Raw genomic sequence first — 26,372 nt, 5'->3', positions numbered from 1 at the left:
AGGCAGAAGGACTCCCAGCCTAGGGCAGCAGAAAGCCCAGGGTCCTCAGTACACCCTGCAGCAAATGCGGGATCGGCTTGGGCATCCCCCTGATTTCTCATGCTCTACTGGGAAGAATCAACCCCACTGCTAAGAGACCCTGCTAAGCCCCAGGTCCTGGGAGGGACCCTATGCAGTGGAAAGAGAGAAGAAAAAAGAAATTCCCATCTTCAGGAATCAGCTTGCCTTAACTGTCAGTTAACATAATTGCTGATGCCAAAGCATAGAAATCTAGAGTTATCAGGGTTGGGTAGATGGAAAGCGCCACCTGAGACCTCAACAGAAATTGCAGGTTAGCAGCTTCTGGGTGAAGAATTTTCCCTTGCGAGCTGTGAGTGCACCAGGGAAGATGCCCTACGTTCTCCTGCATGACTGCACCCCTATCCAGCTGGGATACTGGCATAGTATGGAGGTCAGAGGCCCTCCATAATTACTTGTTAATTAGCTAATACACTTAAAAAGTTATTTCTGATAATATTACCCACCTCATTCTAAAATTCAAGCCTTGACATTGCCAAATCCTTGATGATCTCACTTTACCTCATTGAACCTCAGTTTCCTGACCCATTCATGGTACCAATCCCTACCCAAGCAGGGTGTGGAAGATGCTTGTGATTTCACTCTGCAAACTAAAGACTGTAAGGTCCAAGGTGAGAGAGCACAGAGAATGAGAAGTTGAACTTTCCTGAACATGCTCAGGACATACCTTATAAGGCCCCTCCTTATAGGGTCTTGGTGCTGCTGGGGTCTTCTCAGCCTCCTCCCATCCTGCCAGCGGGGCCACCTCACCCATGTCTATAGTGCCAACCTCAAGGCTCAGAGCTTGTTCTCCCTCTGTTTGCTAGAATGGGCATGTCAAACCATCCTCTGCTCCCTTTGCCCAAGAGTCAGCCTTCTGGTCCCCTTCGGTCTACACCTGGGCTGACCTCCCCCCCCACACACTGCCAGCCCTGGCTCTGGAAACCCAAGCCAGGGCTTAGAAGAAATGCCCCTCCCTGCCCTGGGGAAGGCTTTATGATTAGTAATGCAGCCAGCTACAGAGGTTTAAAAATCGCTAACTTGTTCCTGTCATTTCCTGTAGATTTGGAAGTGAAGAAATTGAGAGTATTTTCTCAGGCCTGGAGAAGCACCAAAGGCTTCGCAGCCTCAGTCTGCGTTACTGTGGGCTGGAGCCCCCGAGTGGGCAGCGGCTGGGCTCCCTCCTCAGCCAGAGTGCCATATGGTGAGACGTGGCCCCTCCTCCCCCCGCTCGTCTTGGCAACGTTTTCTCTTCAGCCACACAACCCATCGTGACAGTTATTTTTGATTGGTTTTTCCTAATATAAGAGAAAGATCCATTAGCTAAGTCTGGGGATCAAAGCTGTCATGCTGAATGCATGGGTTTGGCCAGCTGACACAGTCACTAGATCTATTTATGACATGGCCTATTTTTTTTTATTTACTATGATCTATTGATTGATTATTTTATGGCTAGGCATATTACTTTATCAGCTGAAGATCTTTTTTCTATATTTTACGGGTGCATTAAAATGATACATAATATATAGTATATAATAAATAGATAATAAATAAATACATGCATGCAATATAACAATGTAACTTGGTCAATATCACTCCCCAGTACCTTTTCTTTCCCTCCCTTCCTCCATCCTTCTAATCCCCTTCCTCTACTTTTCTGGTCTCTCTTTGGTTTTCATGAGATCCCCTCACCACTTTTTTTCCTTTTCCCTTTCTAGCTTCCTCATAGGAGAGAAAACACATCACCCTTGACCTTCTGAGTCTGGCTTATTTTGCATGACATAATGATCTCCAGTTCCATCCATTTTCCTGCAAATGATATAATTTCATTCTTCTTTATGGCTGGCTAAAACTCCATTGTATACATATACCACATTTTCTTTATCCATTAAACTATAGAGAGATACCTAGGCAGGTTCCATCATTTGGCTATTGTGGGTCATGCTGCTATGAACATGGGTATGCAGGTATCAGATGAAGACCTTAAGCCCTGATTTGAGGAAATGGAACTAACACTGATGAACAATTATTTCTCTCTCTTCTCTAGTGAACTGTACCTTGACGGTAACTACTTGCAATGTTCTGGAGCCCTGGCTCTCCTCAGACCCATGGCAGAGTATGCAGAGATGCAGGGGAGAGACCAGCCAGTCATGGCCTTACCAGACACCGGAAATCCCCCTCAGCTGCTCCAGAGTAAGCACTGGGAAACTTGGCTCTATGTTCCTTTGGGGGCCACCTGGAAGGAGGAAACTGCTTTGTGATTAAAAGTGACCTTCTTATTAGTCAATGGAGATTCTTCTTTAGATGTACAGGAGGCAGAATAATGCCCCCCCCAAATGTCTTTGTCCTAATCTTCAGAACCTGTAAATGTTACCTCTTTACAGATGTGATTAAGTTCTGCATTTTTGAGTTGTGGAGATTAGCCTCAACACATGGGTGGGGACAGTGTAATCCCTAGGATCTTTATAAAAGGCAGCAGGAGGGTCAGAGTCAGAGAAACTGTGACAACAGAAGCAAAAATTGCAGTAAGGCCAGCAGCAAGGGAATGTGGGGGTGTCCAGACAAGGAAACTAATTTTCCACAGAGTCTCCAAAGGAATATAGCTCTGCTGACACTCACCATTTTTGACCTATAAGATCTATTTCTGCTTCTGACCTCCAGAATATAAGATTAACTACACTGGTATTATTTTAAGCCACTTAATTTATTTTCACTTGTTACAGCAGCAACAGGAAACTAATACAGTATGTTCATCAGATTCTCCGGGTTAAAATTGAAAGCATCACAACAGGATTAAAGAGCAATATGGGTTTATTGACTCACATAACTGGGATGTCCATGGGCGCAGCTCCCTTCAGAGACGGCTGAATGAGTGGAGGGGCTCAAACCATGTCATCAGGAGCCCTCAAGTTTGTTACCCCTGACACTGGTTTCCCTTGGAGGGTTGGCCTCCTCTCCCAGGCTTTCTCCAAGCAGAAAAGACAGTTTATATACCTGCCAACAGCCCCAGGGTTACATCATTGTGATTTGTAATCAAGCAGAAGGCACAAGCCTCTTGCTTCCAATAAGAAGGGATTTAGGTCACATACTTACCTGTTGGCTCAATCTCTGTGTAGGGGTAGTGAGCTATTGGCCAGAACTGATGAATCACACACTCAAACACTCATCACATGCAGAGGACCGAGCTCTGTGCCCAGCGGCCCTGCCAGCATCTCATAAAGAGGGAATAACCATCCTGAGGCATATGGGGAAGACAGATGCTGGACAAACAGGAACAACAGCTGTCTATTTCCCTCGAAATGGCTTCTCATCTGTTTTAATAGATTCTAAGGATGCATATTCATGACACATTTTAAAGCTGACGACTTTTTAATAACTGGTCACAGCAAACTGTGGCAAATGGTTAAGAGCACAGACAGAGGCCTGGGTTCAAATCTCTTTGTGTCTTTGAGCGTGTCTTCCAGAATCAATCTAACTTCAGCCATTTCAGCTGCAAAATGAACACAATGATAATTAGCCCATAATGGTCCGTGAGAATTATGTGATTTAATGAGCAGTACTTACTTAGTACGATGCCTTGCTCAGAGTAAGTCCTTGAGAGACATTAATTATCATCACCACCATAGCAACAACGACCCCTTCCCAGGAGAGCAGAATCTTCAATAATATTGGTAAATACGATTGCTCTATTTGCTGGGGGAAAAAAATGAAGATAAAGAGCTTGATGTAAAGGCCACTTCATGGAGGTGAAAACAAATAACTTGTAACAAATTCATATACGTAATGGTTGTTGCCTGTTTCGGGACCTTCATCAGAATTACACAGGTCATCTGTTGAATTTGATAATTCAGTTAGCCCTATAACTATGCAAAAGGAAACTGGAAAAGAATGTTTAATATCAAGCATACTTTCCCTGTGCTATTTTTTTAAGCCATGATCCTATGTATGAAGTCCTGCATGATAGCTTTGGAATCAAATAACAAGTGGATCTGTTGTTGTTGTTGTTTGTTTGTTTTTTAATGGTTGGAAATGTAAAAGTGGTGTCTCAAGGGGTTAGCATGTGGCAGGTGAGGACAGGTGTGGGAGTCATGAGAGGTAAAGGAGGGGCCAAGGATGCAGGGAATAAACATGAAGATCCCCCTTTCCAGATGTCCCAAGTGTTTTCTGCTAAAAGGGACAGTGACACTTAATATGGAGAGTTCTGGATTTGTTTTTTAAGGGTTGGAGTTGAGGACAGAGAGTGTCTGCCCTGTCATTCCCCACAGGTGCCCAGGTGGGTGGGAACTGCGCTGGGGCTGGGCCCTGCCATCACGGGTCAAGAGACAGAAGCTCTTTTAAGTTTTCATAGGGTCTCAGAAATAACGACAACACCCACCACAAATTCAGGTACATTTCTAGGTTCTTCTCTTTCCCTAAGGCTGTGACACTAAAATCCACTGGAACCTTCATTCATTTATTTATTTCATTTTTTAAAATTTCAATTTGTTATATGTGACAGCAGAATGCTTTACAGTTCATGTTACACATATAGGGCACAGTTTTTCATATTTTTTATTGTTCCTGGGAACCTTCATTTTTATCCCATTTCAGCTGGTACATTTAGCTATTCTGAATTCCCCTGGATAATTGTATCTGTGTTCCCAGGCTGCCATAACAAAATGCTGCAGGCTGGGGGGCTTACACAACCAAAATTTTATTTTCTCACAGTTCTGGAGGTTGGAAGTCCAAGATTAAGGTGCCAGCCAATTCTGTTCCCAGTGAGGGTTGTTTTCACGGCATGCAAAGGGCCACCTTCTCACCATCTCCTCCTGTGACCTTCCTCGGGACATCAGGTGGAGAGAGGGAATGAGCTCTCTGGCCTCTCTTCTTACAAGGACACTGAATCTATCAGATCAGGGCCTCGCTTTCCTGACCCTATTTAACCTGAATTCCTTCCTTAGATTCCCCGTCTCCAAATACAGCCACATTAGGGGTCAGGGCTTCAACATATGAATCTGGGGCAGACAACAACATTCAGTCTATAACAGTAACGTGCACACCAGCACAGAGGGAAAGAACCTGTGTTTCAGAGCTGGGATCATAGACCTCAGCTCAAGCAAAATTATTTTTCCCATCCTGATTTAATATGCCAGCAGGATTAGCCTTAAATAATAGTTAGAATAAGAGGCACGTGAGGCAAGAAAGTTCAATGACCGTGGATCACCAACAGCCCCCGCCCCATCTCATTTTCTTTTTCCATTTTAACTACAATATACTTTATAAATCCTGATGTCTTATAGTACGTCGATCTGTCAAAGGGAAAGCAATTGCACAGATTGTTCTCCAACAATCCAGGGTCATCTCCAACCTCCCCCACTAACCAGGATCCTGATTTTGCCTTGGTGAGGGGTCAGTGGAGGTGCTGGCCCTCACCTGGCCATGGGTGGGTATGGAACCCACCTGGACTTTGCCACCCTAAAATAGGATTCTTGAGCAGAGGAACCTGGTGTCTTACCCCAACTACCTGTCATTTCATGATCCTGCCAGATCCTTGTTGCTGTCCTGGCCGCTGTCCTTAGATAGCCTTGCTCTTAGAACACAGTACATGAAAATTTTCCCAGGATATGTTGGAAAGGGTGTGAGTGTTTGTTTGTTTGTTTAATAATTGTAGCCTAGAAATTTAATTTTCATTTTATTATTATTTTTTGTTGGGTACTGGGAACTGAACCCAGGGGAACTCTACCCCTGAGCTACATCCTCAGCCCTTTTTATTTTAGATTTCAAGACAGGGTCTCACTAAGTTGTTGAGGCTGGTCGAACTTGTGATCCTCCTGCCTCAGCATCCTAAGTTGCTGGAATTATATGCCTGTACCACCATGCCCAGCTAGATTTTTTTTTTTTTTTTTAAGAAATGCCCAGGTCTCAACTTCCATGAGAATCATGTACCTGTTGTTAAAATATCCTTGGTCATAAGCATAAGCATCTCATTCTCCTACTTTGCAAAAGAAAGGAAAACCTCTCTTCCAATCAGTATCTTAGTAGAATGTTTTGCTCTGGAATACAGAAGCAAAGAGACAATTCATAATATTATGAAAATATTACAGAAGTTACTGACTCCAATAACTCAGGGACAACCTGTTTTTACACATCAAGTGGTTTCCAACTTTTGCTTTTAATGAAGGAGGACCTAGTCAAGTTATCAGCTGACATGTTATTTAAAAAATCATTTTTTTTTTGCGAGGCACAGTGGCACATGCCTGTAATCCCAGTGGCTTGGGAGGCTGAGGCAGGAGGATCTCGAATTCAAAGCCAGACTCAGCAATTTAGCGAGGCTCTGAGCAACTCAGTGAGACCCCGTCTCTAAATAAAATACAAAAAGGTCTAAGATGTGGCTCAGTAGTTAAGGACTCCTGGGTTCAATCCCTGGTACAAAAAAAATCATTTTTGTATGTGATAGATTACTAGGCAATTTTTAGTATATAATTCAAGTATTCAAAGAATTGAATAAAACTGGTAAGGTAAAACTTTTTCTAGAATTACACAGATGAAAAACAACTTATTGTAAGTATACCCCATACAATGTTTGGGATATACATGCCCTAAAATAATTATTCTTTATTCATCTGACAATTAAAGTTTCCGGGTGTCCTGTAATGGAATGAGAGTATGGGGACAGATGGAGGGAGTTTAGGGCAAGAGAGGCTAAGCCTGGAATCCTACTCCATCCTCATCTTGTGCAAATAAAGCTTGTTAGCATGTAAAACTCTAGCAACAACCACAGAAAACAACAGAACAATACTGAACTCTGCATCCCTCTAGAATATTCTCCAATGGATATGTGAATTAATACAAAAAAACAAACAAAAAAGCATTATTTGTTTCACTGAGAAATGCAGTCGATAAAATTTTTATTTCTGTACTTATTAAGGTTTATCAAAATGTGTAAAATACACATGCTGTATTATATGTGTAGTTCTAAAAGTTGATCAATAACTGTAGAAGAAATTTTTAATACTTTACATCATATTTATTGCTTTATAGACATATGAGGATATTACCCCCAAGAAATTTTTAAAATTTAAATATTTATACACATAGCATTTTTATTACAGAGGAATTTTACAAGATGACCTACAAATGACTTTCAAATACAAACTAAGCAGAATGAAATTAAAAATAATAGCACAAGAAAAAAAGGGAATAATATAAAACTTTCAACAACTGAAGAAGAGTTTGCTTGGGTTTCATGTTGTTTCTGATGTTTTACTGAATTATAGTTGGTGTCAAATTGCTTGGAGTTGAGATTCCATTTGACCTATGTAAGAGAATAATGATACAACAGATTTTATTTTTAAAATGTCAACATTTGCCATAAGCCAAAATTTTATTGAAATTTTAAAACTTATGAAAAATTTAAATATCAACCTAAAATTGTACAAGGTATTCCTTGAGGATGTTATGAGAGAACTTTTTTTTTCTGTGCTGAGAATGGAACCCAGCTCCTCATACAGACTACACAAGGGCCTTACCACTGAACTGCACCCCTAGCCCAGCAAAAATGTATTGAGATCACTGCTTAGTAAGACCCAAATGTTTGGTTCTCTCCTCTCTGTATGAGCTACTCCCAGGCCTCCCAGAAACTTCTTTTTGCTAAAGTCAGGTACTATGACTTTCTATTGCCAACAACCAAGGGGGCCCAAATAGCTCACAAACAGCTAATGAGAAATTTGTTTTCTTGGTTACTTGTTGCAACATAGGAATGCAATCTTAATAATGATGTACCTTCCTCTGCTCATTGTTTGTTCTAACATCCATCAGATATTCCCCCATGTGCTTAGGTTATGTTGGTGCACAAAACAAAGATCTCTCCCCTGGAGGAGGGGGCTGGAACACAGCATGCATGGGTGTGTGCATGCATGCAGAGGGTGGTCAGGCAATTTTCAAAAGGTGCAATAAATATACATATGCTACAGTTTGGTAGAAGGTGATAATTGATATGAAAAAAGAAAAAGAACAAGGTGTGGGAGTATGGGAGTCTGGGGAAGGAAGACAGATGGCCTGTGATTTTTAAGTAGTCAGTTCAGAGTGGCCTCCTTGAAGAGGTAGCATCTGGGAACAGGCACAGTAGTGATGGAGGAGCCCCACAGAAGGGTGCAGATGAGCAGGCCAGGCCGGGGGAACAGCCTGAACCAAGGCCTAAGACCTTTGCATGTAAGAGCAGCGGGTGCTAATACATTATTCAGGGACCAGTGAGGAAAGGACCCTGTAACTGGGAAGGAGCTGAGGAGGGGAGGCTGCGGGGTCAGGAGCGGGAGACAGGAGACCTGCTGGGGGCTTGTCCTACAGGCAAGAGAGGCATCTGCACAAGTGAGTCTGGGGTTGGTGAGAAGGGATCAGACTCTGCATTGTACGGTGGGGTGCAAGAGAAAGGCAAAAAAAGAGTCCAAACTGAATCCAGAGAGATAATATTTTAATACATTTTGGTGGGGCCGGGGGTACCAGGGATTGAACTCAGGGGCACTTGACCACTGAGCCACATCCCCAGCCCTATTTTGTATTTTATTTAGAGACAGTGTTCACTGAGTTGCTTAGAGCCTTGCTTTTGCTGAGGCTGGCTTTGAACTCGCGATCCTCCTGCTTCAGCCTCTGGAGCTGCTGGGATTACAGGCATGTGCCACCACACCCGGCAATACATTTTTTTAAACAACAACAACAACAAAATGTTCCTCCCTGCTGTGTTCTTACTGACTCCAGGAACGTGGAGTCACTTGAGGGAGCTGTGGAATGTAAGGGAGATTAACTGGAGGCCTGGTGGGCTAGTTCTTGGGCCTGACTTGGTTGCCTGTTCACCTCGAGGCTTCAGGGAGGGGAATGAAAAGTGACAGGATGGACAGGGTCTTGGCGGCAGTTTGGCTGATGCCTGTGAGAAACACCTCCCTCCAAAGAGCACATAAAATGAAGTATCTAGTGCATCATTCAAATCGGAACAGGCTACATTTTTTTTTTAATCTTTTTTGTTTTTCAACCAGCTGGCCAGGGAGCAAGATCAACTTTGAGCCAAACTGCAAAATCGTCTGAAGCCATCGCAGTGAAAACCACTTCAGAGAAGAAAAAGAGAAGAAGAGGTATTTGTGTTATTGCTGTTTGGACAATTCCTTCCCGTTCCTTCTCCTTCCTTATAACTCACTTCCCGTCTCCTAGGCTGTGTGTTCCCACTACCACCCCAAACAGAAAGAAAAATCCAAGTGGAGGAAAGACTCAAGGTCTTGTGATCCCCATATAAACCAAACAGGAAGGGCTTCACCTTGTCCACCCGAGGAGTTAATCTTTGGCACATTGAATGTTCCGAAAAAGGAATTATGGGGCCTAGGCTGGTTTGGGAACAGCTTTGTGAGAACAGCCAGCAGGACCTCATAAATCTAGCTCGGAGCCTTCTCCAACTACAATTTTACTTAGAACCAGAAACTGAGTGGTTTTGAAGGAATTTTAAGAAGTCGCCAACTTCATAGGGACCAGGGTCCTATTCCTGACATCCACACCAGCGCCTGGCTCTCAGCAATGTGAGGGCTTTGCGCTCCCCAGTTTCCAGTGTTGTGTTAACAGAGAGAAATTCCAAAGAGCCTGCACAAGACAATCCTGGGTGTGTCACCTATAGTAGTCTTTGGGAAACTCTGCTCAGAGGCCAGCTTGAATCTGTGTTGTTCTGTTTTAGACCACTTCATGAGTTTTTGGTACCATTTGTTTGCAGGGAAGGGCGACTGGTTTGGGCCACTGAGCTGTATCCCTAGCCTTCCCTAGTTTCAAAATAAATTGTCCAGGCTGACCTCAAACTTGCAATCCTCCTATCTGAGCTTCCCAAGCAGCTGGGACTTTAGGAGTCCAAAACAGGCCCAGCTCTCTTCTTTGATCATAACCTGTTCTGTGTGGCTTTTTTTTTTTTTTTATTCTATTCTCGTATTATTTGTCTTGCATCTTCTCTGTGAAATATTGCCAAATTCAAAAATTATGAATTCTTATAAGATGTAAAGTGATAGAATTTATCAGACCTTCTCTCTGTCATCTGATGTAAATATAGTCTTTCCACAGGGTAGAGCTAGTAGAGTTTGGAAATTTATAGGAGAGTCTACTCCAGGGATGGAGCTGGGAAGACTTTGGAAACATGCTGGCCTGGTGTGGAAAGCAAGAAAGGACTGAGTTGAGGAAAGACTTGAGCAAGCCATGAGCCCCAAATTCAGCTAAAACAAGAGGCTGTGGAGTTTGGGCCTCACAAGGAGGAAGGGTCACACTAAGGAGGACCCTGCAAGGAATCCTTTGCCTGAACCCAAGAGAAACAACTTGGATATGTATTTATTTTACATTTCCAGAGTTCACCGAGGAAATTGAAAAACATCTTCCCACATTGGGCCGTTGCTTGTAGAGTCATATGGTGTTTGTTTGAGGGGAGAGTTTGGCCTTTGGTAGAACAGTCCTACTTGTTTCAAAATGAAGGGTCAGATGGAGCTGATTTACATCCTCCTCCTGGGTGAGGAGGCCAGATGGTTTCCATTTGGCCCTAATTGAAAACAGCCACGCTATTTTCCTGCACATCTCTTTTTGGACAGGAGGCTTTTGGCCTTCTGCTTGGAAAGTTGTCCCCATCGAACAAGATGAGTCCAAACCCCATTCAGAAGCTTGACCCCCCCGCCCCCATTCCTTCCCTCACTTGGAGTCACAAGAACCTCGACAGTGATAATTACAAGGACTCACAACTTGACGTTGGGCAGCCATTTACAAGTTGATAGAAGAAGCACAATATTCCATTTCTGTGCTTGCAAACTTGAGGCATATTCATCCCAGTCCAGTCCTGTCCTTCAACACCCGTGACCAGAAAGACTCATAGACCTAACCAGCGTCTCTGGCCATAGTCACTCCTCATCTCCAAACCCTATAAAAAAGAAAAAGAAAAAAAATAGAATTATTAGATTAGTGCTTTTCTCAACTTGAATGCCTCCACAGGCACTTGGAGGACTTGCCAAAACACAGATTGCTAATAAATTTTTTTAAAATAATAAAACCAAAATTTAAAAAAAAGGCAAGATTGTTGGGGACACCACCCCCTCAAGGTTCTGGACCTGGAGACTCTGCATTTCTATGAGGCTGATGCTACTGGTCCAGGGACCACATTTTGGGAACCACTGCTTTTGGACTTAAAAAAAAATTAGATTGCATGCTCTTGATTTATTTTGCTCATTGAAGAAAACCAGAGAACAGAGTGAGACTCCTGGCAGCCTCTTTTCTGCCCTGGAGCCATGGAATCAACAGGCCCGTGCCCATTTCTGTTCTGGTGTCTGCCTTGTCAGTTAGGCCCTCCTTGGATCCCATGGCTCTCTGTACCATGGGGATTCAGGAGCTGGGAACTCTGGGTCTGAAGGCTGGTCAGCCCTCAAATGGGAGAGTCCACCTTGGCCTACATCCCACAGACCTGTGAGGTCCATGCAGAGCTAGAAGATGGCCAAAGGCTGGAAGTCCCTGAAAGGTGGTCAGGAATGGCCATCTGTGGATGACATGGTTCCCTGATCCCCATTCAGGCAATCCTCAAAGTTCCTGAAAGACCTGATAAGGACCAAGTGGTACCTTGTCACCTGGATGTGTTGTCTTCTAGCCGAAGCCCCACACGTAGTCTCCAGGAGGATTTAGGATGAAACAAACCAATAAGTGACTTAGACATGTACAGGGGTCAAAATTCAACCATAACATGATCTTTCCATGAGCTTGAGATCGATCAGAACTTCACTACGGTACCATGCTGCCCAAGCACCAAACCCACCTGCCCAGGTGAGACATTGTTGCCTATATCATAGCCCCAGTCCACAGAAATACCAGTGGCATTATGGAACAGAAGGACCAAATTCTAAAGTAAAGACGTAATCTTCAAAACAGCTTTATTAGTTCCAAAACAGGAAGGTACCACTTATAATCCTGGAATTATTTTATTGGAGATTTTATCCTGGGGTGATGGCTAAACAATAAAAACCTGTACAGATGGGTTCTAAGATCCAAGGTGTGAATCATCCCATGCTAATTGCACCTTGATTTCTGAAGCCCTGTAATCAAGCGAATGAAGTTTATGTTCTGGTTTGTAAAACTGGGAATTATACAGGAAATTACACGTGTTCTTTGTCAATGGAAAGAAGTTATTTTTAACAATTTTTTTTCACTTGTTTTTTTTTTCTTTATTGGTTGTTCAAAACATTACAAAGCTCTTGACATATCATATTTCATACATTAGATTCAAGTGGGTTATGAACTCCCATTTTTACCCCAAATACAGATTGCAGAATCACATCGGTTACACATCCACATTTTTACATAATGCCATATTAGTAACTGTTGTATTCTGCTACCTTTCCTATCCTCTACTATCTAACAATTTTTTTTTTAATTTCACCACAAAGAGAAAGTCCTGTCAGGGCCTAGCACCCACAGGGTGGTGAATAGTATTGAGCAGACCGATCTGATGCCATCAGAATGTGTAATGCCCACCTGATCTGGGGGCTCCAGAATAGATTAGAGGGTGAGGGAGATGAGGGAGTCTCCCTGGAGAAATGCTGGATCCATGAGAACTTGCACTTGGCCTTTGGGTACTGGCCCACCTCAGCTCTCCAGGAAGGAAGACGTTTACCAGGGGCAGGAGAGGGTGTTCTAAGCAGAAAAGCCACATGAGGAAAGGCTCAGAGAATGGAGGTGTCTGGAGGGTGGGACATCCTGCGGTCACTGCTGGAGGTCATGGGGAGTAGCTGGGGCTGTGGTGCCTTTGACTTCCCCGTGGGAAAGCAATCCACACCTGCCCTATCACAGGCCCAGAAGCTCACCTCCTCTCCAAGGGTGCACATTTGTGCCACGCTGGCTGCCAGGGGTACAGCCCTGGCTGAGAACGTTTCTCTCCTTGCAAAGTTCAGCTGTGTAAGAACTCAGCTTCCAGCCTTCAGCCTGGGACCACCGTCTCACCTTGCACCCAGCCTGCCTTCTGGCAGGCTGGGAGGGGGTGAGGAGAAATGAGGGCCACGTGTGGTCGGTGTTCACGTCGTTAATCATTCCGAGCAATAGACCGAACTTTACAAAGGCATTTATGTTTGTGAAAAGATTTTAAAAATAGAAAAATACCATAATCCATTTGTGTTCACAAAGCGGAATCGAAGCATAATTAATGACATGGTACTTGAAAAAAACAATGAACACAAAACTTTCCACAATACAACTGCACTCTACGCTCCATTTGTTATTCATTCATTCACTCCACAAACATTTATTAAGTGTCTACCGTGTGCCAGACATTGTCCCAGTGTGTCAACACTGCTCCATTATTCATGAAAGCTGTCGTTTGTTATCGTCCCCACGCCCTGGATATAAGGACAAATAAGATTTAGACAAGTTAGGCTTATCCCCAATAAAACTAAAGGACAGGCCAGGTGTCATCTCTCCAAGTGTGTCCTGAAGGGAAATAAATCCATTTCATTCAATGATCCAACACGTTAGAGTCATATCCCAAGAAACCAATCAACCCCCCCCCCCATTTTTTTAAAGCCTATTTTCTACTTTTTGTTTTTTCTGAGCTGGCGCACTAGGGTGACCTAATGTCCAAATTCACCACCTTTCCCTAAAATGTCAGTTTTCGTCCAGGGATTGAAGACTTAACACTTGATCACCATGACTCTCCACATATGCTGGCTAACCTTCACCTGATGTCAGCTCCGTGAGGGCTAAAGGGCTGGCATATTGTCCCTTTGGTTTCCTGTTGGGTCCCCAACACCTAGAGGACAGCTTGGCCCATAATAGGAAATCAACAATATTTGTCGACTGCCAAATGCATCCCAGTCAATAGAGACCTGCTAACCTGGAGGGAAGCTCTCAGCGAGCATGTGGGCAAATCAGTGTGCACACAAAGGATCCTTTAAGATCCCTTAGTTGCCTGTACAGCAGGATATATTTAGATGTATTCTAAGTCCCACGCTGTTTCTTCCCTGGTTTTGGACCAGATTCCTTGCTCCTGAGTTGAGTCCCGGATGAAGTAGTTAGCTTGTGTCTAGGAGGTGCATATAACTGTAAATACCTGGGGACCCCCAGAAAGCTGTCTGGCTTTGGGATTGGTGGTTCAGATTTCCTGTCTCACTCACTGAGTGGACAAGCTGGTAGTATGCTCACCGCTATTTCTCCTTCTTCATCAATGTTTTTTTCTTTACCAAACTCCTAACCTTGAACTGGTGTGAATTACATGTGTGTATCATGCCAACCCACAGCACCCACAACACCTACAGTGAGCCTTTTAAAAGCCATGGAGAATGAAGGTGAGCCAGCCCAGGACTCCCTTTATAAGGCCTCCCACATCCCCACAATCAGCAGACAACTCATCCTCTTCTAACAAGATTCTGCTAGGGACTTCAGTTTTTCTCTCTAGATTAATACAGAGCAATCTGCAGCTTCCCAGATTAAAGAATGAGAGAGACATGGAGTATGAAACAAGGACTTTAAAAACTACATATGTAGTACTTCCTTGCTATATTGCAAAATGAATCCACTCACACAAGTCCAGCGAGTACAGATTTTTTTAAAAAATAATCAGTTTAGCTGATGATAAATGGGAACTATTGTCTAAAATAACAAATCACTCTGATTTTCTTGTAGGATTCAGGAAAAAAGTGAAAGGTTTGATGGAAGCTGGTCCTTGGCTAGTGAAGTTGTACTTGGCAGATAATGGCATAGATGGAAAAGGAGGAGGAGCAGACTTGTTGGAATTCACCCGAACTTTAACATGGTGAGTAGCAAATAGAGGTCTGGTTTGTCCACTTTCCAGAACTAAGTGTTTGTGAGTCATGGGGATGATGATTTAGTTATCTTATTATTTATTTATTTTGGTACTGGAGATTGAACTCAGGGGCACTTAACCACTGAGCCACATCCCCAGCCCCTTTTTGTATTTTATTCAGAAATGGGGCCTCACTGAGTTGCTTAAGGCCTTGCTTCGGTGCTTATGGTCTTGAACTCACGAACCTCCTGCCTCAGCCTCCAAAGCTTGTGCCACGGTGTCCAGTAGGAATGATGATTTAAATGCAGATTTTTTTAGCAGTTTCTTGTAAGGTTGTTCAGCTCCAAGAGCGCTGTGACCTGAAAGGAAGCACAGCCTAATTGGAATTATACACTCCTTTGTGTTGTCCCAACCTCCTCGGTCCCAAAGACATAGCTATTCTCGAAAGTTTCCGGAAAACAGAGTATTTCCTTGCCATATTTGTCTTAACAAATCTTAGGCCTCTCCCTGCCCAGCTGCACAGAATCCACATCCTCCGTGGGCCAAGGCACAGTTCAGGGGTGCAACTAATCTAGGAAAACTTGCTGGGTGGAGAGGGCTCTCGAGTGCACACCCCAGCAGTAGGTCCTTCCGGCACCTGAGGCATGGGCAAGGTCTGAAGCTGGAGGCTGGTGGATGGCAAGTTTAGAAGAAAAAGATTCCTTCTCTAATATACTTATCTCCTTATTCAAAGGAAGAAGGGGAAGATGTTTTAATGGGAGAGCTTTGCTGCTCTTTCTATAATAATTATATTAATAAATTTCCTTTTGTTGGCCTTTTAATATAGTATTGAATTTAATATATTGCTGATGCATTATTCTTTTGGTGTATTGCTAAAAATTTTGTTAAGGTTTTTTTTGCAACTATATTCCCAGGTATACTAACCTTGTACTTTTCCTTGTAACATCTTTGTCTGTCTGGGATCCAGATGGTTCTGGAGGCAGAGAATGAGTTAGGAAATGTCCCCTTCTCTCATATTCTATGAAATACTGTGTGTAGTAGTGATTGACAGTATTTCATCAGTATTTGGTAGATTGTTCAGTGAAGACATCTGAACCTGGAGCTTTCTTTATGGGACATTTCAAACTATGAATTCAACTTTCCAGTAGTGATAGGGATATACTGGCTTTGCTTTTTTTATTTTTATTTTTTCTCTATAAAGCTCTGATAATTGGTGCCTTTCAAGAAATTTGTTCATTTCATTCAAATTGTCAGATTTATTGGCACAAAGTTTTTCATGACACTTCCTTATGAGCCTTTTAATGTCTGTTGGATCTATAGTGATGCTTCCTCTTTTGTTGACATTGATAATTTGTTTTTGCTTTTTCTCTGATCATTTTGGTTAGAAATTTATAATTTTATTAATCTTCTCAAAAAAACACCTTTGGTTTTCTCTACTGTTGCTCTATTTCCAATTTCATTTATTTCTTCTCCTTATTATTTCCTTTCTTCTCCTGACTGTGGGTTTCATGTTCTTCTCTTTCTAGATTACTAAGGTAAAAGCTTAAGTCTTTATTTTAAGCCTTTTTATTTTTCTAATATAAATAATTGTCTTAGCACTAAACACCGCTTTCATTGTGCCCTGCCAATTTTGATACATTGTATTTTCATACAGCATGGGATGCATTAGATTGACAGCCTTGCTCAAGTCTTCCATGCCTTACTAACTTTGTAGTTACTTGCTCTAAAAATTATTAAGAGAAGGGAATCTGTGATTATATCTCATTGAAGTTTAATCAGTTTTTGTTTTGTGTATTTTGAAGCTCTATTATAGTTACATGTCAGAGTCCATCTCCAACAGGGGTTCTCAGGAGACGAACTGATGGTGAGGAGTCAGCGAAAGGGGGTGGAGAAACAACACAGACACAAAAGTGAAGGCACTGAATCCCAATCTTTACTTGTGAAGTTAATCATATATACTTTTCATTTTGACAGGCTCACAATACTTTGTGGTTACAAAACAGGAATTATTATTCAAAGAAACAAAATATTACGTAGCTACAATTAGATAAGAAGAATGTATCTTGGCTTATGCATAAGCAAGCATTTTTACTTTCAGTTCACGTTTTGCTTTGAGCTGTTTCTGCTTAGTTAGCTTTTAATAATAGTTAGAAATGTCCCAGATTATTGGCCTATACCTTGACTATTCTTTCTTAACTTACTGACTAGAACCAGCACCGCGGTTATGGCAAGTGGTTAACTTGAAAAGAGAGGCTACTAATTTTAATCAAACAAGAGTAAGAGTACAAACCATTGTGCACAGGAACAAGAACAAGCGCTAATCTGTCTTCTTAACATTAATTCTTCTTCTCTAGATTTTAATTTAATGTCTCAAAAACTTCCTTGACTGTTTTTCTTACAGGGGGTTTTTCATTAAGCATTAACAATTTACGTTCCACAGCTGAATCATTGCATTTATAGCAAACAGATTTATTCTTTAGAAGTAGTTGCATTAATTGGGAAAGTCATGTTTTTTTCCTTCATATTTAATGGTCATCTGAGAAGTCTCAATTATACTTATTAAGAGAATACAAAAACAAACCAGCCCATTCCCAGAGACATACTGCACTCCTCCAGAGGATGGATGCCTTGTGCCATCCACCTCAGTAGGGCCTTGCCATAGCCTGAGTCAGGGGAGGGGTGCAGCAGTTAATAAACTTTTAAGATTGTTAGTATCTTGATGAATTTACCCTCATTATCATTATGAAAGATCTTTGGTTGTTGTTGTTGTTTTGTACTGGGGATTGAACCCAAGGGCACTTAACCACTGAGCCACATCCCCATCCCTTTTCAGTTTTTGAGACAGGGCATCACTAAGTTGCTTAGGGCCTCGATAAGTTGCTGAGGCTGGCCTCCAACTTGTGATTCTCCTACCTCAGCCTCCCAATCTGCTGGGGTTACAGGCGTGCACCCCCACACTTGGTCCACATTCATTTTTTTCTGGTCTTTTGTCCCTTTGCCTTCCACCAATGGTTTCCATTGCATGTCTTGTGTTCACTAATCCATCCTCCTGCAAGTCTAACATGCCCTCAGTGCCCTCCAGTGTGTTTTTTTAATAACTCTGTTACAACTATGGTTTATTTTTATTTATCTTATTTTATGTGCTGCTGAGGTTTGAACCCAGGGCCTTACACATGCTAGGCCAGTGCTCTACCACTGAGCCACAGCCCAGCCCCAATCCAATATGACTTCATCATCTTCACTCCTGTGAGTTCCACCCAGGGACTCCCTGATCGCTCCACTTCTACCTGCAACCTGTTCACGCTCTCCCCTGCCTTCTTGGGTGTCGAGAGTACACTGATAATGAACGTGTTGATGTCTTGGATATTATCACCCATGTCATTCTGGGTATCTTATTTTATCTTTTTAGTTGTAGATGAACACAATACTTTTATTTATTTATTTTTATGTGATGCTGAGGGTCGAACCCAGTGCCTCATACCTGCTAAGCAAACACTCCACCACTGAGCCACAACCCCAGCCCCTCATGTGTCTGTATTATGTTGTTTTTAAGTCCTTTAGGTATAGACCGAGGAGAGGGATAACTGGGTCAAATGGTGGTTCCATTTCCAGTTTTCCAGGGAATCTCCAACTGCTTTCCATATTGGCTGCACCAATTTGCAGTCCCATCAGCAATGTATGAGTGTGCCTTTTTCCCCACCTCCTCACCAACACTTATTGTTGTTTGTATTCTTAATAGAGATGATGAACATTTTTTCATTTACTTGTTGATTGATTGTATATCATCTTCTGAGCAGTGTTTGTTCATTTCCTTTGCCCATTTATTGATTGGGTTATTTGTTTTGTTGGTGTTAAGTTTTTTGAGTGCTTTATATATCCTAGAGATGTACGTGTGGTAAAAATTTCCTCCCATTCTGTAGGTTCTCTCTTCAACTCACTGATTGTTTCTTTTACCAAGAAGCTTTTCAGTTTGAATCCATCCCATTTATTGATTCTTGATTTTATTTTTTGCGCTATAGGAGTCTTGTTAAGGAAGTTGGGGCATAATCCAATATGATGAAGATCTGTGCCTACTTTTTTAAATATATTTTTTAGTTGTCAATGGATCTTTATTTATTTATATGTAGTGCTGAGAATTGACCTTGTGCCTCACACATGCCAGGCAAGTGAGCCATGTGAGCCAGTGAGCCATGACCCCAGCCCCTGGGCCTACTTTTTCCTGTACTAGAAGAAGGGTCTCTGGTCTAATTCCTAGGTCCTTGATCCACTTTGAGTTGAGTTTTATGCATGGTGAGAGACAGGGGCTTAATTTCATTTTGCTGCATATGGATTTCCATTTCTCCCTGAACCATTTGTTGAAGAGGCGTTTATTTTCCATGATGTTAAAACTTACTTGATTTTGAAAGCTGCCTTTATTTTGAAACCATGGCCTTTCTAATTTTATGCAAAAGTACATGTTTATTTATCCTGTGGCTAGATGAGTGTTGTTATTTATTTACCAGGCCTTTTTCAATCCTTCCAACTTTTTTTACATTCTGCTGATGTATAAAATATAAATGACTGGGAAGTCCTGCACAATATCACACCTTATCTTTTGAACAAATAAATGAATGAAGGATTTAAGGCGAGTAAAATTCTTACCTTACCAACTTACCTAAGAGATGCAGAGCATGGAAACTAGAGAGATTAAACTGGGAGGAATTGTGCTCAGGATGTTGCCAGTCTCTAATTACATCAGTACTTTGGGGATGGGGCAGGGGGAATGGAGAGGACTTAAAAAAGAAAGTCCAGCCAGGTGGCTGTGAGGCTGAGGTGGGAGGATCGCAAGCTCAAAGCCAGCCTCAGCAATTTATCGAGGCCCTAAGCAATTCAATGAGATCCTATCTCTGAATAAAATGTAAAAATGGGCTGTGAGAGTGGCTCAGTGGTTAGGCGCCCCAGGGTTCAATATCCCTGGTACCATAAAAAAAAAAAAAAAAAAAGTCTGTGCTACAGAATAACTGAGTTATTGAGTTGAGTTTCTTTGAGTTTCTTCCATGCTGTGACAACATCGTTGTGTTGAAGTATCACCCCCTTTCTCCATAGAAAAGTCTTAACTGGGCTTCTCCAGAAATCTTCACCGTGGCTGATTTTAGGGCTGTCAGCAAGAGTCTCTGCAAAAGAGTCCAATGTAGATAAACGTCCTATTTTCGTGTCACCCTGTTTTATTTGGCCACTGGCCAAGAAGATACCAGCACTCCAGGAGCTGGACACCCCCTTACTAGTTTTTCACAAACGTATCCAGTATAGTAGTTTGTGGAAATGTACAAACAGGCCTCTGGCCTTGAGCTGGGCTTCACAGAGATGTCTACATATTTAAGATAAGTTACAACTGGACCCATGGTAACAGCTGGCAGGGGGAGGATAGAAAGGGGAGAAGAAGCTCTCCCCTTCTCAGGTGTTGTCCTTGAAGGGTTAACTCGCCCATAACAGTGAAAGAAAAAGCTGCTTTTATGTGAACCTCTGCAGACTGTGAACTTCTGAGCCCCTCCCCTTACATGCTGGGTATAAAACTCCGAAACTCCCTGAACTCAGGGTTCAGGGGATTAATTGATTACAGCAAAAGCTGTGCCCTCTGAACCTGGCTGCAGCCAAATAAAACTGTTTCCTGCTGTCTTCGGTGCCTTGCCTCATCTGTCCCTTCAACAGTGTTTTGTAATTTTCTCTGGACAGCCTGATCAAGTACTCTACCCACTTGAGGGAAATTGACCTTGGAAACAATGACTTGGGAGAAACAGCTGCTGGTGACATCCTTGGAGCACTGAGAGCCAGGAAGAAAGGTAGAGTGTTTTCAATTTGTGTCTCCCCCACCTGCCAATCAGCTCATTCCTAAATTCTGTAGTATTCACAATTTGCTCCACATTTTTTTTTCCCTATTTAAATAACAAGAACTATGCGATGACCAGGAGCAGTGTCACAGGCTGGCCACTGCTGTGTCAATGTGCCCAGTGGTTTGCACAGAGTTAAGAACTTTTATGATGTCATAGGTAGTCTTCCATCTAAGTAATGACACCCCCTCCTACCCCCAAGACACGGGGTCTTGGCTATGTTGCCCAGACTGCCCTTGAACTCCTGGGCTCAAGCCATCCTCCTACCTTATCGGCCCAAGTAGCTAGGACTAGAGGTCTGGCTAGTAATAAATATTTTTAAAGTGAACTTTTCTCCACTGGTTTTTCTTCCATTTGCTGTCATCCTTGCTTATTCTCCAGGAACTCTTTTCTGGTTCTCTATTCTCCTCCCAGCCCAGACTGCAATGATTTCTCCAAATAGCAACTGGAAACCTCAAGTAGTAATCCTCATGGGGTTACCGTGTGTTTCTGTGTCATCTGTCCCAAAGAATGGTTCATTGTGATTGGCCTGGGGCAAGCATTAAGAGGATGTTATGATCATGCAGCCTTTGAAAATGAGAGAATCACATGTGGCAGAGATTGGTCACTTTGGCCACCCTTGGCCACCCCTGCCCGTCCTTCATGATCAGACACCACCAGAGTTAACAATGGCTGCTCTTCCTTCTTTTAAATGCAGCACCACAAACGACACCATAAACAGATTTGAAAATTAAATTCGATACTAAGAAAAGTATCTGCTTTGGCCTGAATGCCAGGTTCATGACAGGGCAGAAGCTGAACAAGTTCTGGAGAACTCTCCTGTATATCTCCTGAAATTATCCTGTGGCAAAAATATGAGGACCCCCCCAGTGGACATCTGGAGCCTGGGTGTCATTCTGCATTTCATGGTCATAGGAGATACCCATTTATGGGAACCACTGCTAAGCAACTGAAGAAGCAGACTGTGCAGGCAAGGTACACCTTCCCCCTGCACGTCTCTGAGGGAGCACAGAGCCTCATCCATCAAATACTGACAGTGGTCTCCATACAGAGGCCCCAAGTAAAGCATATAATTGGGCACTCATGGCTGAGGCAGGGTGAGAATTATTTACCCAGTCATTCTAACAAGCTACTCTCAAAATACCTTGATCCCACAATTTGTGACAATCATGTTTGATATGAGTTGTGACTCCTATAATACCTGGGTGTCCCTGGTAAATAAAAAAAATATGATGGAAAATTGGGGGAACTCTTAGAGGTGCACTCCATGGCAAGAGGCATGAAGATGCACACACATCTGGTCTTTGCTATTTCTTCCTAGAATGGCCTTAGAGCCTGGCATGATTGTAGACTGCATTTTTCTTTCAATGCTGGTAGTGGTTAGAGAGAAGAATTATAATTGCTTGCTGTATTTCAACTTTCTAAACTAGAACTCTGGCCTTTTAAAAAAATTTTTTTTTAGTTGTAGATGAACACAATACCTTTATTTTATGTATTTATTTTTATGTGGTGCTGAGGATCGAACCAGTGCCTCACACTTGCTAGGCAAGTGCTCTACCACTGAGCCACAACCCCAGCCCAACTCTGGCCTTTTTAAACCGCCAATCAAATGATGCCAGGATTTTTCAATGATCCTTTTCTTTGGAGGAAGAGAACTACTTCTCCCTGCTCCATTAGAGTTGAATTCCAATTCCGACAGAATCGTGCTGTTAAATTTAATTCAAATTTGACTTTAACTTTAAACTCGATAAACAGGAGGCAGGTTAATGATTTCCTTTTGCTTCTTCTGCCCCTTGGAAAGCTTTCATTACCTGCTGCAGCAGAAGGCATTAAGAGACTGCAGACAATCTTCCCACTATTAGTGAGTGCTAATGATGGACAGTCTCAGATGACTTGATAGAAAACGATTCTCATCCAGTACGTATTTGCAACTGGCAAACATTGTGCTTTTTCAGTAAATGATTTAATTTGCATAAATGAAAGGATAATTATGAAATGCCACCTGAAACTACACTCATTTAGAAAACATTAAAAGGTAGTTGATAATTCAAGAAATTGGGTTTTTCCAAATTTAGTAGTATATATCAAGAGTAATTTTAATGCATTTATTTATCTCTTGAGCTAAAATAATTATGGGATGTTTCTGATGGGGTACTTCAGATGGTTAGTTTGAACTTCATGGAAGACTCCTCAAACGTGGGCAACTGGTTGGATTCCTTAGGGAAAGTCTCTTACCATTTAGCCCTAATCACATCATTTTAAATGTTAAAAGGCAATTAGTAATATCACTGATTATAGAATTAACGTTCTTTTACTGATTGTACTGTGTTTTTTTGTTTTTATTTTTTTGTTTGTTTGTTTTTTTTGCTTTTTTTTTTTTTTGTTTTGGTTTCATGCTTCTAAGTGGCAAGTTTTTTTTTAAATTTTTAAATATTTATTATTTATTTTTTTAGTTTCGGCGGACACAACATCTTTGTTTGTATGTGGTGCTGAGGATCGAACCTGGGCCGCACGCATGCCAGGCGAGCGCGCTACTGCTTGAGCCACATCCCCAGCCCCTGTACTGTGTTCTTATCATTTGCAAGTTAACCAGCTAATTTCTAATTTTGCCTCTTTCACAAAATCCAAATTAAGAGCCTGGGGTCACTTATTGGCCTACCAGGGAACTACCTTCAATGACAGATCATGCACAATAGGCTCAGAAGCCTAAGACCCAGCCCATCCAATGGGGTTGTGAGATGGCCTACTCCTTTGTGATTATGTTCTTCTTCCCCTCAGGTAAACTACCAGTCTTAAAAATTACAGTCACTCCCCAGATCTCTTCAGACACCTTCAGATCTATTTGGAAAAATAGCAAGAAGTCTAGTAAGGCCCGAAGAAAGAAGAAAAAGAAAGGTTCGTTCTTAAATATCCGTGTTGGTGAGTAGTGTCCACCAGGGGGCGCTGGATGCAGCCTCCGCGCACCGCTGGGGTAGATGGCACCGTCAGATGCAAATTTCGCGCTGAATAATGAGAATTTATGTTTTAGATCACACGCTCCTAAACCAACGTCCCATTCTAATGAATGATGATTGCATCAAGAGACAAGTAAGGAAGAGAACAGCATCGTTCCCTCAAAGATTTAGTGCAAACCCTGTCTCCCCTTTAACCCCTTTGCCTGCCCAAATTCTCTACTTCCTAGTAGCCTGTTGCAGGTCTATAAAAGGTGAATTTACCCAAACTCTTCAGGAAGCCTGCGCTACCTCTTGGAGGGGATTGATTTAGATATGTTCATTCTCTATTGTGTAAAGTTGAAATTCCTCCCCCCAACCCCTTATGATTTCCCATTTATTATCACACAGGCTAAAAACCGAATATGGATGTCAGGTTTCCACGGGCAGGTCATCTATTTTGATGGCGACGCAGACATGCCTGGAAGGACATTGCTTGTTCTGTAATCATATGTTTTTTTTTTTTTTTTCATTGTAACCAAAAACATTTTCAAATTCTAAAATTCCAGAAGGTTCTTTTATGAAAATTGAAAGTGATGTTAATCTTATCACACATCATTTCTAAAATGCATGTTTCTCAATAGGTCTTGGTAAATACAGGTGCGGTTCTTCTCTGGGACTTCTTTTTTGGTGCATGTGAAATTTGTAATTTGAAGAAGTATACCCCCTTTTTTTTCCCCCTAAAAAAGGTATATATATATATATGCCTACATTCGGGAATAATAGGATTGTTGGGAAGTAATAACAACTTCCTAAAAGGAAACATCCCCTCAAATTAGGATCTTTTCAACCAGGCACATGGTGCACACATGTAATCTTAGCCACTTGGGAGGCTAAGGCAGGAGGAGCCTAAGTTCAAGGCCAGCCTGGGAGATTTAGCTAGACTCTGTTTCAAAATAAAAATTTTTTTTTAATTTTTTTTTTTTTTAGTTGTAGATGGGCACAATACCTTTGTTTTATTTATTTTTATGTGGTGCTGAGGATTGAACCCAGTGCTTCACACATGCTAAGCAAGCGCTCTACCACTGAGCTACAATTCCAGCTCCTCAAAATAAAATTGAAGGGCTAGGATATGGCTCAGTGGTAGAGCATCCTTGGGTTCAATCCCCAGTACCACACACATACACACAAAAGGGATCTTCTCCAAATGAGGAAATTTCTGATCACCCTACTTGGCCTTGAGGATGCTGAACAGCCCCACCGGAAATGGAAGAGGTGTGATTGATGGATGTATGAATGATACATCAGATTAGCTGAGTTTTACATGCCACATATGGTACAGGTATGAAGAGCATGCACTGGGCATCCAGATGAACCAGAATTCTCTGTGGAGGTCCTGGTATTTTCCAGGCATGTGACCTGGAGCAGTGAACTTCACCACACCTCAGTTTCCCCTTATGTAAGAATCAAATAATAATAATACCTGTCTCCTTCTGTGAGCTTTGAGTGAGCTGGCAGATGTTAAAAGTTTTAGGACAATATCTGGTTCATAATGTCACTTAAAAACAAATGCTAATAGCTGCTATTGCCACTGTTATCCTTGGTGGTCGGACTGAGTGGTTCCACCTTATTTCACCTTTGAGGCAAGAAACATTGAAAAGAAAAAAAAGAAGATTTACGACCTCTTCAGTTTGAAGTAAAAATAAAAATCTTCATTCTTCTACACCCAAATTTAATAAGTGTGCACAGATTCCTGGAAACTAATGTGGAGGTGGGCAGGGAGTATAGCAAATTATCTCACTCTCCAGGATCTTAGGAGCTAGCTAAGACAGATCCTCCTACATTAGCAGTGAGTAATAACAGGGTTTAAGTGTCAAAAGAATGTCATTGGGCAGGATAAAGAAGGCTACAGAATAATGACATTCAACTTAACACATTTATCAGAATTTTATGTATCTGATGTATGAAACCTCATGAGAAACTCCATCTACTTAAAAAATTATTGTTTAAAATTTTCCATACCTAAAATCAGTTTGCTTCTTTAGGAGGTGTTTTGGCAGTGTCTATCCACTTGAAAACTGCATAGCTTTTGATGTAGTCATTCTATTTTAGAAATTTGTTTTACAGATACATTTTCATAAGTGTTTGAGGAAATATAAAAATATTTAATGTAGTAACATTTATTTTACATTGTGAAAATTAAATGTCTTTTAAAGGGTCCTCTAAATAAACCACAGTAAATGTATGTGGTGCAATACTATGTAGCTTTTAAAGAGAATAATGTGGATATGTAGGATATTCAAGTGATACTATTTTCAAAATCAGGCTACAGAATAATACATGTGGAAGTTTTATATTAAAAATAAATTGGAGGGGCTGGGGTTATAGCTCAGTGGTAGGGCACTTGCCTAGCACGTGTGAGGCACTGGGTTAGATCCTCAGCACCACATAAAAACATATAAAAAGATATTGTGTCCATCTATAACTGCACAATCAAAAATAATAAATAAATAAATAAATTTAAGATGGGCACAGCGATGATGTCTGTAATCCCAGCAACTCAGAAAACTGAGGTAGGAGGATCCCAATTCAAGGCCAACCTCAGCAACTTAGAACCTGTCTCAAAATAAATAAATAAATAAAAAGGACTGGGGACATAGCTCAGTGGTAAAGCTCCTGGGCTCAATCCCAAGTACCTAAATAAATAAATAAGAATTGAAGCCAGGCTCAGTGGTGCACACCCGTAATACCAGCAAC

The 26,372-nt window shown here is 41.8% G+C and overlaps 1 protein-coding gene across 4 annotated transcripts in view; it reads left to right on the top strand.

The window, feature by feature from the left end:
• The window catches only part of LOC125613545, a 37,541-nt gene extending 13,190 nt beyond the window's left edge, over positions 1-24,351 (top strand). The window contains exons 5-11 of one of the 4 annotated variants that reach the window (XM_048794091.1): positions 1,121-1,261; positions 2,105-2,250; positions 9,066-9,161; positions 14,698-14,827; positions 20,531-20,637; positions 23,464-23,580; positions 24,027-24,351. In XM_048794091.1, the coding sequence (XP_048650048.1) occupies positions 1,121-1,261; positions 2,105-2,250; positions 9,066-9,161; positions 14,698-14,827; positions 20,531-20,637; positions 23,464-23,580; positions 24,027-24,031 (742 nt within the window). In that variant the 3' untranslated portion in view covers positions 24,032-24,351. Of the gene's footprint in view, positions 1-1,120; positions 1,262-2,104; positions 2,251-9,065; positions 9,162-14,697; positions 14,828-20,530; positions 20,638-23,138 lie in introns of all 4 variants that reach the window. The other 3 variants (XM_048794089.1, XM_048794090.1, XM_048794092.1) reach the window with 3 other exon arrangements.
• Positions 24,352-26,372: the final 2,021 nt, after the last annotated feature.

The sequence above is a fragment of the Marmota marmota genome, unplaced genomic scaffold (genome assembly GCF_001458135.2).
Source record: "Marmota marmota marmota unplaced genomic scaffold, marMar, whole genome shotgun sequence".
In the NCBI taxonomy this organism is placed as follows: domain Eukaryota; kingdom Metazoa; phylum Chordata; class Mammalia; order Rodentia; family Sciuridae; genus Marmota; species Marmota marmota.
This window is presented reverse-complemented; position numbering and strand designations above follow the sequence as displayed.